General features: G+C 37.1%; 1 protein-coding gene across 3 annotated transcripts in view; it reads left to right on the top strand.

Moving 5' to 3' along the window:
- lhx6a (LIM homeobox 6a) overlaps window positions 1-12,130 on the top strand; it is a 42,365-nt gene extending 30,235 nt beyond the window's left edge. The window contains exons 5-9 of one of the 3 annotated variants that reach the window (XM_049468556.1): window positions 5,091-5,308; window positions 7,916-8,016; window positions 8,667-8,762; window positions 9,690-9,894; window positions 11,305-12,130. In XM_049468556.1, coding sequence (XP_049324513.1) covers window positions 5,091-5,308; window positions 7,916-8,016; window positions 8,667-8,762; window positions 9,690-9,894; window positions 11,305-11,384 — 700 coding nt within the window. In that variant the 3' untranslated portion in view covers window positions 11,385-12,130. Of the gene's footprint in view, window positions 1-5,087; window positions 5,309-7,915; window positions 8,017-8,666; window positions 8,763-9,689; window positions 9,895-11,304 lie in introns of all 3 variants that reach the window. The other 2 variants (XM_022680961.2, XM_022680960.2) reach the window with 2 other exon arrangements.
- Window positions 12,131-12,486: the final 356 nt, after the last annotated feature.

Below are 12,486 nucleotides of genomic sequence, written 5' to 3'. Positions count from 1 at the left end.
CCACCTCCCCAGGGGCCCCGGGGCCTGGGATCCAGCGAGCGAGGCGAGTGTCATCATTCTTGGGATGGGATTGGGAACGGGAGGGGGAAGCCAAATCAGTCAGTTTGATATCCCACATTTCTCTGCGGTCGGAGGAGGTGCTGTACGACACTCTGTTTACACTAGCGCTCCGGGTGCCAGAGTTGTGGTGGTGGTGGGGTGCCGGGGGGCTGCTTTCGTGGCCATCTGCAGAGCATTAGTCTCAGCAACCGCACCAAAAGCCGCATTGACCCTCTCTCCGTGCTAGAAAGCCTTAAAAACGCTGCGCTGGTCAGCGTGTGATGTTCAGTTCCCGTCCAAATAACACCTGCTTCAGCCGACCACATCTCAGCAGCTTCTGTCTGTCAGAAATAAGCTACTTTGGATTCTTGTTAAAGTTTGTTTTGAGTTATTTGTCATTTATGTGGTAAAAATGGCACTTCACAAACTTTTACATCGAATTTTATGTCATAACTATGTAATAACACATGAATTACCATGTTATAATAGTGTAACTACTAGGGACATAGTCTCTTACAGAGATATTACAGTAGAACAAGTTGTATTACTAGCAAAAGTGGAATAAATTCAAGTGTTCTCTTATTATTACACATTTATAGATAGATACAAGGTAAATACCTATCTGTAAACGAATCAGTGCTGTAGATGCTCCTAACAGTCATTAAATAATAAACAGAGCAAAGTGCAGGGTGCAATGACATTGGTTATAAAAGTGAGGGGTGTTCCATAGTAAGTATTAATATTATAATTAATATTAATATGTATATGTAACAAATATAGTTCTGTAAAGTGAATATGTGAATACCCAATCATGAGTAAATGTTTACTGGCAAAAAAGAGAAAATATGCTGTTATAACTACATGTATTTAATTTGTATTGTAATTATAAAATGTTATTCGAAACAAAAGTTGATACACATGTAATTACATAAAGTGCACTACTGTAAAAAAAATAATACATATCATATAATAATATATGCAAAAACAATTTTCAATTTAATTACCATGTAACTACTAGAGAAATAGTCAGTTACAACTCTGCATTAACAATTTTCAGTTTTGTCTCCATAGCTGTTAAAGAAAAGTAGTGAACATAAATATAATGTGAATATGTAATTTTATTTAACATATGTAACCCACAAAAGTGAATATGCTGATACACTTAAATACAACTTGCTTCTGTAATAATATAAAAATTAGATAAACTGCCCTGCTTTAAATATATCATAGTAATGACAATTTGTATCAACTTAAATTTTGACTCAGTTAGCCTAATGTCATTACACATTTACTACTGGAATACTCTTTTGTAATCACACGTGTAATTACACTTATTCCTGTGTTCATGGGTCGATATTGTCATTAATTGTCATGTGAGATATTGGTGTTATTAATATGTAATTACACAGACACATTAATTACATTATGCAACTTGAGAAAATATGACTTAGTAGTATTACCCTAATATTATTACACATTTACTTCTGGAATACTCTTCTGTAATTACACATGCAATTACATGAACTGTTCTACAGGAATTTATTCATAACTAGTATTATAATTATTTAATTTGAGCATTTACTATTAGTAGCTACATTTTTATCTACATTGTTAAGTTATTAATATGTAATTTCACAGTTAATAATAACTTATTATAAGATAAGACCAGATTTCATAGCATTATTTTATGTTATATGTTGAGGTTTTTCTTTCCTGCTCTTGTAAAGTTGCTGTTCACATATTTTAAATGTTTAATTGCAGTAATTTGTGGGTTTTTTGGGCTGAGGTCGGCGTGTGGGTCTTCAGGAATAAAGAGGAGAGTGTGGTTGTGGAAAAAGTGGAGGCCTAATTTCAATACTGTAAAAAACACAGTAAATGTTTTCCAGCTGGCACAGACTCTGGGACTGGGCAGAAATAACATTAACAAAACCTGCTGGTCCCAGTTGGTTCATTTCTTTGGTGTCCTGTCACAACCACTGTCATCGCCTTGCACTTATTCACCAGCGCAGGCCCGCCCGGCCCTGCTGGAGCACAACGCTGAAAAACAGGACCTTTATTTTTATATATTTCATTTAAGAGGCCAATTTGAAATGTTTTCGGGGAATTGCACAGTGAGTCGCTTTCAAAATGTCAGATTTACTGATTTAAGGGCAAAATTACAAACCACTAAACTAAAGTGGATTTGTGTTGTGTTTTTTTTATAATAATAACTGTGTAGTTACACATTAACAGTCCATGTAATAATACCGTAACTACTGCTAAAACTACTTTTTAGCTTATTAATGGTGTAGAATTGTAAACATGTTGGGAGCGATGCGCTGTATTTGGTTGTGGGTAATTGGTTTGTGCTTGTTATCATGTTTCACTACATCCCAAGTTCATTTCACACTGGAGTTCTCCTTGATGGAGTTTATCACTGCATGATAGATGCCCACCACTCCGGGCATGTGTGCTCACTGTATGTCAATGTATAAAGCAGTTAATTATGGTTGGCCTGCATTAAACAACAAATCTGTACACTCCTAAAAGTAGAGGAACTACAAAAGGAAGCAACCTTTAGATTTACATTGTACGGTGGCTGAGAAAGCCCAAAAAAGCCCAAAACACATATATCGAAATGACAACACAGGCACTGCAAATACAGCCACAACACAACATAAATGAGTCACAACATAGCAGAATTTCCCCAGGGGGCCCTAAAAGATGCTGTACTCCTAAACTACGTGTTCAGTTGCACCTGACACTTTGCTGTGTGCACAGAACACTATTTGTGGCAACCGAACTTCTGAGAGTAAGTTATATTTGTTAAGTGTGATTACCACAGTTGTTTGTACATTAAACTTGCTGCTTTAGTGAGACCGTTAAGAAAATGTTTCTGTATTCACAGCGCCTTTTTTTGTCATTTTAAAGCATGTGTTTTAGGCTTTTGTAGCTTTTGTAGCTGAATTGGCAGGGCTTTGGGCTTTCTGGACCACCGTAACATTGACTTAACATAAACTGTTTTAAAAAATGTTGACATACAAAACTGGTCCTTCTGTAGCTGTATTCAGAGTGTACTGAATGAATGGGACTGTGCTGACCATGAGCTGCTGCTGCAGATGATGATGCTGCAGGTGAAGCTGCTGCTGCAGGTGATGATGCTGTAGGTAATGCTGCTGCAGCTGATGATGCTGCTGCAGATTAAGCTGCTGCTGCAGGTCATGATGCTGCAGGTGATGATGCTGTAGGTGATGATGCTGCAGGTGATGATGCTGTAGGTGATGATGCTGTAGGTGATGCGTAGGCAGATGATGCTGCTGCAGATTAAGCTGCTGCTGCAGGTCATGATGCTGCAGGTGATGCTGCTGCAGGTCATCATGCTGCAGGTGATGCTGCTGCAGGTGATGCGTAGGCAGTTTATGCTGCTGCAGATTAAGCTGCTGCTGCAGGTTATGATGCTGCAGGTGATGATGCTGTAGGTGATTCTGCTGCAGGTGATGCTGCTGCAGATGATGCTGCTGCAGATGAAACTGCTACTGCAGGTCATGATGCTGTAGGTGATGTTGCTGCAGGTGATGCTGCTGCAGGTGATGCGTAGGCAGATGATGATGCTGCAGATTAAGCTGCTGCTGCAGGTCATGATGCTGCAGGTCATGATGCTGTAGGTGATGCTGCTGCAGGTGATGCTGCAGGTGATGCTGCTGCAGGTGATGCGTAGGCAGATGATGATGCTGCAGATTAAGCTGCTGCTGCAGGTCATGATGCTGCAGGTCATGATGCTGTAGGTGATGCTGCTGCAGGTGATGCGTAGGCAGATGATGCTGCTGCAGGTGATGCGTAGGCATAGTATATACCCAGTACTTAGTGTGCGGATACAAGTGGCGGCGTGCAGTGAATATAGTGGGTACCCCTTTTGCAACCCACCATCACCCCCCACCCCGCACGCACCAAGCGGCACATAGATAAGAATTACAATAACTACATATTCTTTGTCTTGACTGAGTTATATGAACTTAATACACATCAACAGCCCACAAATACAACAGCTACAAACCACAAAAGTATACAATAGACCACAACAATCAATGCTTAATCAATGTTGTTCAACGAAAATCATGTATGTCTACGTATGTGTACGCCAGGGCAGCCAAAACATTAAGTACACACAAAAACTCACCAGTCAGGCAGCCTATTATTGTAAATTATTTTCACATTTTTATTATGTTACACAATATTTGTCTCATTTATAGTCGCAATTCCATTATAGTTCGCTAATTTTAGAACTAATTCAGCATGCGCTCTGTTTTACAACTAATCAATGTGTACTTCTTCATAACAGCGTTGAGAAGGGGTTAGGCAGCCATGGCCCCACCCCCGGAGTGAAAATCATGAATCTGATTGGTTAGATTGTCCTTTGACTTTGCTAATATACTCATTACTACACCCTTCTCAAAATCAGGAGAAGGGTCCATGAGCAGACACGTGGGCAGAAGCTATTTTAAAAAGTTTTGATTGGTTAGAACAGCTGTCAGTCATATAAGAGTCCTGTAGCAACTAAAAAACACAGACTAATGCTTTAAATTAGTTGCTGTTTTTTATTTTGGATGCTTTACATCAGCGCCAGTTCGAGTCGAGCCGTACTGGAAGCTCTAAAAGCTCTTGGTTGGTACAGATCTGGCTTTGACCATCATCATTACCATCATGTAGGAAGGAACTGGTCTGTTTTTGGCTTTGTAGGCCACCGTCAGGGTTTTAAACAGGAAGCGAGTGGAGGGAACGCAGCCGAAGGGTCGTGCTGCTGCTAATTCTAAACTAGTTGCAGGTTTCTTGTGGCTCACAGTGGACGATCAGTCAGTAGAGAGTTGCAGTAGTCGAGTGTTGAGATGATGAGAGACTGTAGAAGTCTCTAAATGGCTTTCTGAGAGAGAAACGATCAAATTCTTTGAATGTTATAAAGGAGAAATCTGCATGAACCGATGCAGTTTGATGTTTAAGGAATGTTTGTGATGGTTGTACAGGTGTTGGTTGTGGTCAGGGTACTGATGCGGTGGGCCTTGTCTCTCTCACAGTAGGTTTGGTACTAAGTGTGCCCGCTGCGGCCGGCAGATCTACGCCAGCGACTGGGTCCGGCGCGCCCGCGGAAACGCCTACCACCTGGCCTGCTTCGCCTGCTTCTCCTGCAAACGACAGCTCTCCACCGGAGAGGAGTTCGGCCTGGTGGAGGAGAAGGTGCTCTGCAGGATCCATTACGACACCATGGTGGAGAACCTGAAACGAGCGGCTGAGAATGGTGAGTGTGTGTCTGTGTTTGTTGGGGTGTGTTTTCATAACTTTGTGGGAGTGAAACTGTCCTAAATGTCCTTGAGATCGGGGACGATTGACAGGATGTCATGATATTAAAGGAGAACTCTGGTGTAAAATGGACTTTTGTTGTAGTAAAACATGATAAGAAGTTTTTACCTTTGATGAATAGCACACCTCCGTTCCATCACAGCGTTCAGAGATCCAGAGATTTTAACAGTTAATAAATCGCTTTTTACACTGTTATCTAGCTCAAAGTAGCTCCACAGAGCCCTGACATAAAACGGGGCATTAATAACTAAAAAGTGCAGAAGAAGCTTATTAAAAACCACTGTTTACATCCCATAACGCTACTAGCTTCAGCTCTGAGCGCCGGCGTTACAGTACTGATAATAGAATACATAGACATATATATATATATATATATATATATATACAAAGTCGACCTCCTGGTGTCGACTGCTACGCTATGCAGAGTCTATGTATATATGTCTATGTTATTTCCAGTTCAGTATTGGTGGTGCTTGGAGCTGAAGATAGTAGCGTTTGAAGAAGTAAACAGTTGTAAACAGTAAAAAGCACAACAGATGCAAATAAACATACATACAGTAAAATGTAACAAGGAATTCTGTTATATCCAGTGAGCCTGAAGCTGAAAAGCAAAGTGTAGAGATTCCAGATTTCTCCTTGATGCTCCTCAGCCAGCATGTGTATATTATGTTCAGTTCCGTCAGCAGCTCACCTGATTTACCACATTTACCAAAATGTACCAAACCAGGTGTTGATTAATATGATGAGAACTAGAAATAATAACCCTATTAAACTCAGATGAGGAGGAGAGATTAGGAGATGTTGTTTTAAGGAAAACTTTTTGCTTTTTGTAAAATTGTTGTTTGTATTTATTTAAAAGCTGTAATGTGTTTTACTGCACAAATAAGAAGCTTTTTCTTTACTGAAATTCCCACAGGTGCCTAAAACATTCGCACATCACTGTATTTTCATATGAAATAGCATCAATTCATAATTTCTTTGCTGGATAAAAGTAAAAATACTGTATCAAAACAAGAAGCAATTGCATGTAAGCGAGTGTGTGAGTGTGTGATTGTGTGACAGCGAGTGTGATTGTGTGACAGTGAGTGTATGTGGGTGAGATACGCTCTGTAATCATCTTGGCTGCAGCAGATATAGACTCTATCATACGCTGATAGAAATGCTGTATTACATTTACATGTTTGAAATGTGTCATCTGGCCGCACATGAATAAAATATATTACATCAACACCATCGCTGCCTGTCAGTCAACTGAGATCAGCACAATCTGCTCACATGCTTACACATTTTATTCATGTGCAAACGATTGAGCTGATCGAGTTATCTAAATTCAGAGCTCTGTTGGGGTCAGGGTGGTTTATAGTGGCTGGTTCCTTGCATCCTTACTGAGGGTCTCATATATACTACAGTATATGCACGTGTGTGTATTTGTATTATATATTAAATGTATTCTTTGAAAGGGTGCTGTATAGTAGCAGAGACACTAAGCCTAAATCGGGGGCATTGTGGATAGCTATTGTGGAAATGCGGATTTCATTTTCCAGCAGGACTTGGCACACTGCCCACACTGTGAATCAAAAGTACCAACTGGTCTTATAATATAATATTCTAATTTTCTGAGACACTGATTTTTGGGTTTTCATTGGCTGTAAGCCATAATAATCATCAACAATAAAATAAAGCTTAAAATAGATCACACTGTGTTTAATACATCTATATAATATATGAGTTTCACATTTTAAACTAAATTACTGAGTAAAGTAACTTGTTAATATTGTTCAATTTTTTTGAGATACACTAGTCATTTGAACACACAAACTGTCCCTTATACAGAACCAATTTAATTTTTCAAAATTTAACTTCCATTGAAAATTAAGAAGGTTTTATCTGTCTCTCCTGTAAAGCTGCTATTTTGGAGTAAATGTTTGTTACTGGACAGTGTTGTACTATATTATACACACAAAGAAAAGCTTGTCGGTGGGGCTGTACTTTATATTTAGGTACAATAGAGTAACTTTCAGTGAAAGTCTTTATTTGAACCCATGTTTTTTGTACCAGTAAAGATTTTAAACATTATCATCAACTGAATATGTGTCAAGAACTTGATGATCCAAAATTGTCTGGCTTTCAAATGAAAAATGTATAATTGAAATATATAATAATAATAATAATAATAATAATAATAATATATATATATATATATATATATATATATATATATATATATATATATATATATATATATATATATATATATATATATATATATATATTGTTTATTATTACACTGATACAGAATACTTGTACCTTTTTTTTTCTGGTTAAATGGTACAAATCTGTACTTCAGAGGAACATCTGACCCTGTAAAGACCAATATTAACAATATTATACCTTAGTGTGTACAATTATGAAAAGTCTATACCTTTAAATAGAAGAAAGTCCTTATATTGTACCTCTATTTTTGAGTGTACTGCTCTATGTTAAATCAGATGTAATCATTTGAGATTAAATCTGAGCTTTGACTGATTTTTCTTCTTCATCACAGGAAGTGGTCTAACGCTGGAAGGGGCGGTACCATCAGAGCAAGACAGCCAACCCAAACCGGCCAAACGGGCTCGGACCTCCTTCACTGCCGAACAGCTGCAGGTTAGAACCCAATACATCTTAAAATTTAACTTTTAGTATCAGACCAATAATTTTTAAATCTTTCAGACCTGAATTATGTTCCACTAATGAGAAAATATAAGAATATAAGAATGCTGTTTTTTTTCTGTGATGGACACAGAACATGACTGTAATATTTAAATATAAACTCTCTATAAAAAATGTAATCCAAATAACTAAAATATGAATGGCTTTTTAATGTCTCTTGCATTGTTTAGCATTTGTGATACTGTAATACTAACCTTTTTATTTTACATTAAAAGTAGTAGAGTAACAGTAAAATAAACATTATAAAATAAAAATTATAAAATTCGTAAAACTGAACTCTTACTTTGCCACATCAGCTCTAGTGCTGTTTTCCAACTTTTTCATTGGCTGGGTCATAGTCTCAGTTGTTGTTATGTGCAACAAAACTTATGATTTCCATTGTAATGCACGCAGGGTCTGAAAGGGTTAATTTGACTTAAATTAAAGTGAAAGTTTCATTTAAACTTCTTTCTTTTTTACTGTATTTAAGTGTACCTGGATCTGTTCTAATGGGTTTTGGACCTATATAATAATAATAATAATAATAATAATAATAATAATAATAATAATAATAATAATAATAATTGTTTTTGTTTTATGTGCAGGTAATGCAGGCTCAGTTTGCTCAGGATAATAATCCTGACGCTCAGACGCTGCAGAAACTGGCGGACATGACGGGGCTGAGCAGACGAGTTATACAGGTAAACACCCAGTATATAATACAGCTATACTACAGTATATACCACAGCTATATTACTGTATATAATACAGATACTTCTCTCCTTTACTTACTCTGTAAATCTGTTTCTATCTTTCATCTCTCAGCCTTTTCCCTTTATTCCTACATTTTTGTAACAAAGTATAGTTAAACTTCCCCAACATGCAAATTAAAACGTATTTACTAAACTACTTTTTATCACAATAGTTAAAGTTGTTGTGATGTTGGGGTTATTATTTTTTAATGCAACAAAAAATGCATGCAAAACTTTGTTTTAGTATTTAACCCTTTATGCCATACATTTTCTTTTTTTGTGTAGAAAAATTAACCACTGTTTTAGCACTACTCACCTCACAAAAGTGTTCTAACTTCACAAAAAATACTTTTTAGATAGAGGTAACCTGACCATAAATAGCAGGTAGTGCAGTAATACAAAATAAATAAGGGAAAAGGGAAAAGCATATACCAACATACTATATAACTATACTGAAAAATAAAAACATGTGCAAGTAGTGTACTGCATTTAGAAAAAAGGTTAAATTGTCCAGAAGTGCAAAAATGTACAGGATGTAAAGTAAAGGATCAAATAGAGTGACGGAGTGTGAATGTACAGGGTGTACAGTACAGTGTCAGTAGTGCAAATGTACAGATTGTACAGTAAAGTAATAATAAAGTCCCGAAGTGCAGATATACAGTATTGTGCAAAAGTTTTAGGCACTTGTGGGAATTTGAGTAAAGAAAAAGCTTCTTATCTGTGCAGTAAGTGTTTATTAGTTCAGTAAAACACATTACAGCATTACAATCAATACAAACAGCAAATTTTCATTTTTCTTCAGCACCAGCTTTAATCGGATGTCAGTTTTAATCATTTCCAGGTGTGTGACGGCTGTGAATGTGTTTTAATCCACAGGTTTGGTTTCAGAACTGCAGAGCAAGACACAAAAAGCACACCCCCCAGCACAGCGGACCCCCGCAGGGTCACCCGCAGGCCCGCATGCCCCCCTCGCTGCCCGACGAGCTGCATTACTCCCCCTTCGGGAGCCCAGAGCGAGCGCGCATGGTGGCCCTGCACGGCTACATCGACAGTGAGTGGAACTTCTCCAGTACAAGAACATGTAATTTAAACACCTTTTTTAACCATTCAAATATACATATATACTGTATAATCAGTTACATATACTGTATAGTACATCAGTTAAGCATTAAGTTTTGATTGCGTTCTGATAGATGATATGGTGAAATCTGATATTCTGTATGGCCAACTAAGCTTAAAATATGGTGAGGAATTGTGCATATATATTTCAAAATATATAAACACATACACTGCAAAAAAATCCATTGGCAAAAACTAGACAAAATATATGCAAATTGAGACGTAAATGCTTAAATTAAGCAAATCAATCTGCCAATGTGGTTAGCAATTTGTCTCAAAATAAGCAACCGCAAAGTCTCAAAATAAGGGAAGTAAGACTTAAATCAAGTAAAAATCCCTTATTTTCTGGCTTAAATTTGTACAGAAGAATCGAAATTTTTAATTACTTAAAATAAGATTAAAAGTCTAAGTAAAACTGAATAAGCTCAGTATTTGTAAAATCAGTAAAACAATCTTACACTTAAAAAGACTTATTGCCTTAAAATTAGATAATTTCACTTGCTAAGATTTAGTTTTTTTGGCAGTGTACAGAACATTTTAAGTATCCTAAATTGGTCACATATGCATAATATACAGAACTTCTATTGTAAAATATATGTGTGACTCATATATGTTTGTATGTGTTAATATATGGTCCAAACATATTTTTTTATATTTGAAAATGGCCAATTTAGAAAAACACTGTTATTTATATCCCATATTTTTCACACATTGGCCATATATGTTAAACAGTTAAATGTGCATTTTGGATGTTTTCTAGCCAGTAGCTTGAATTACGATGTGTTATAGCAGCCCTAAAATAGCCCAAAATCTCTAATTTAAATCTCTAATTTAATCATTGGATAATAAAACAATATTTTGCACTGACATTTGTTGCATTCAAAGGTGATCTTATGACCTCCAACATAATTGTATGGCCTTTTAGGGGTTCTTAAATTTGAAACTTTGGAGGAACTCCTACAACCTTCAAAAAAAGCTTAGAGGAACATTAGAGGAACATTTTATTAAAAAAAACTTTTCTTCAAGGTTCCTCAAAGCACCTAAAGGGGTTCCTCCACAGCTACAAACTAAAGAACATGATACTTTTAGTAGTGTATGATAAACATTTTTACCTTATTTACTTAACTACTGTTTCTCACAATAGTTCAAGTTGGCCAAAAAGCTTATAGGTTATAGGTTTATCACTTTTTTAGGCAAAAAATGGCATCCAAAACATTGTTTTACTACATATTTAACCCGCTATGGCATGATTTTTTTTTTTACTGCTTTAGCATTACACCCCTCACAAAACTATATTTAAGCAGGTTGTTAACAGTGTACTTGCTAATGCTAATTTTCTAATCGTTTTATTTATTTATTTATTTATTCTCAGGTCATCCGTTTTCAGTTCTGACCACACAGAGTCTCCCTCATCAGGCCATGTCTCTGCCCCAGCTGCCCCTCAGCCGCTAATGCCCCCCTGCCACCCGCCCCCCGCCCTGCCACTGTGACCCGCCGACCCCTCAGCCCCGACCTCCCGCTCCTCCTGCCCCGCCCTCCGGGGGTCCCGCCGCTCTCAGAGGGTCCCGCCGCTCTCCGGCTGAAGGACGGGGTCACGTCCCCTCCTGCTCTTGACCTCCGACCCCCCGAGGAGAGGGAACGCTTCCTCTGTCCTGTTCCCCGGGACAGGATTTCCCTCACCTGCGGGCAGCGGAGCCGCAACACCTGCGAACGCTTACAGGACGCCTGAGCGCTCACCTGTCAGACTGGCAGGACTCTGGACTGTGTTAAAACCAGGAAACCGGCTCTCAGATTCGGGATTTGGACCTTTGGATTGACCCGGTTCCTAAAGCGCACACTGAACGATGCTCTGAGAATCAGATGAAGTGCTAAAGTGATGAAGTGCTCTCGAATGAATCTCTCTCTCTCTCTCTCTTGGTGGATCTATGAAAGGAGGTATAATTTGTACACTGAAAAAATGATTAGTAAAATTTACTTTAAAAATGTTTCACTACTTTCTGCATTTGCTTTTTTAATTAAATTTAATTTCAGATAAATTTAAGTAACTTCAACTCGGTTTCAAGATTTAAATGTAACATAGAGTAAATAAGTGAACTGAACTTCAGTCACTCCTTTCTTTTAGTAAACTTTACTTCATTTCTGCATACAATATTACCTAATACAATATTACAACATTACTCAATTAATTTATGATACATAATATATTATAATTGCTGAAATGTTAATATTTTTAGTCAAAACACACATATTACACTGTCTCAACACATGGATGGCATGTAATACATTCTTTTTAGTATACTAGTTTCAAAAATGTATTACATGCCATCCATGTGTTGAGACAGTGAGACTTGCTCTGTTTACAAAATAAATCTTCAAGATTATGTAAATATTTGAATATGTGTTTTACTAAAAATATTTAAATTTCAGGAATTATAATATATTATGTATCATAAATTATTTGAGTAATATTGTATAAATTAAGTCATTGTAATTAGGTAATATAGTATGCAGAAATGAAGTAAAGTTTACTAAAAGAAAGGATTGATTCAGCAAA

The sequence above is a fragment of the Astyanax mexicanus genome, chromosome 20, assembly GCF_023375975.1.
Source record: "Astyanax mexicanus isolate ESR-SI-001 chromosome 20, AstMex3_surface, whole genome shotgun sequence".
NCBI lineage: Eukaryota > Metazoa > Chordata > Actinopteri > Characiformes > Acestrorhamphidae > Astyanax > Astyanax mexicanus.
This window is presented reverse-complemented; position numbering and strand designations above follow the sequence as displayed.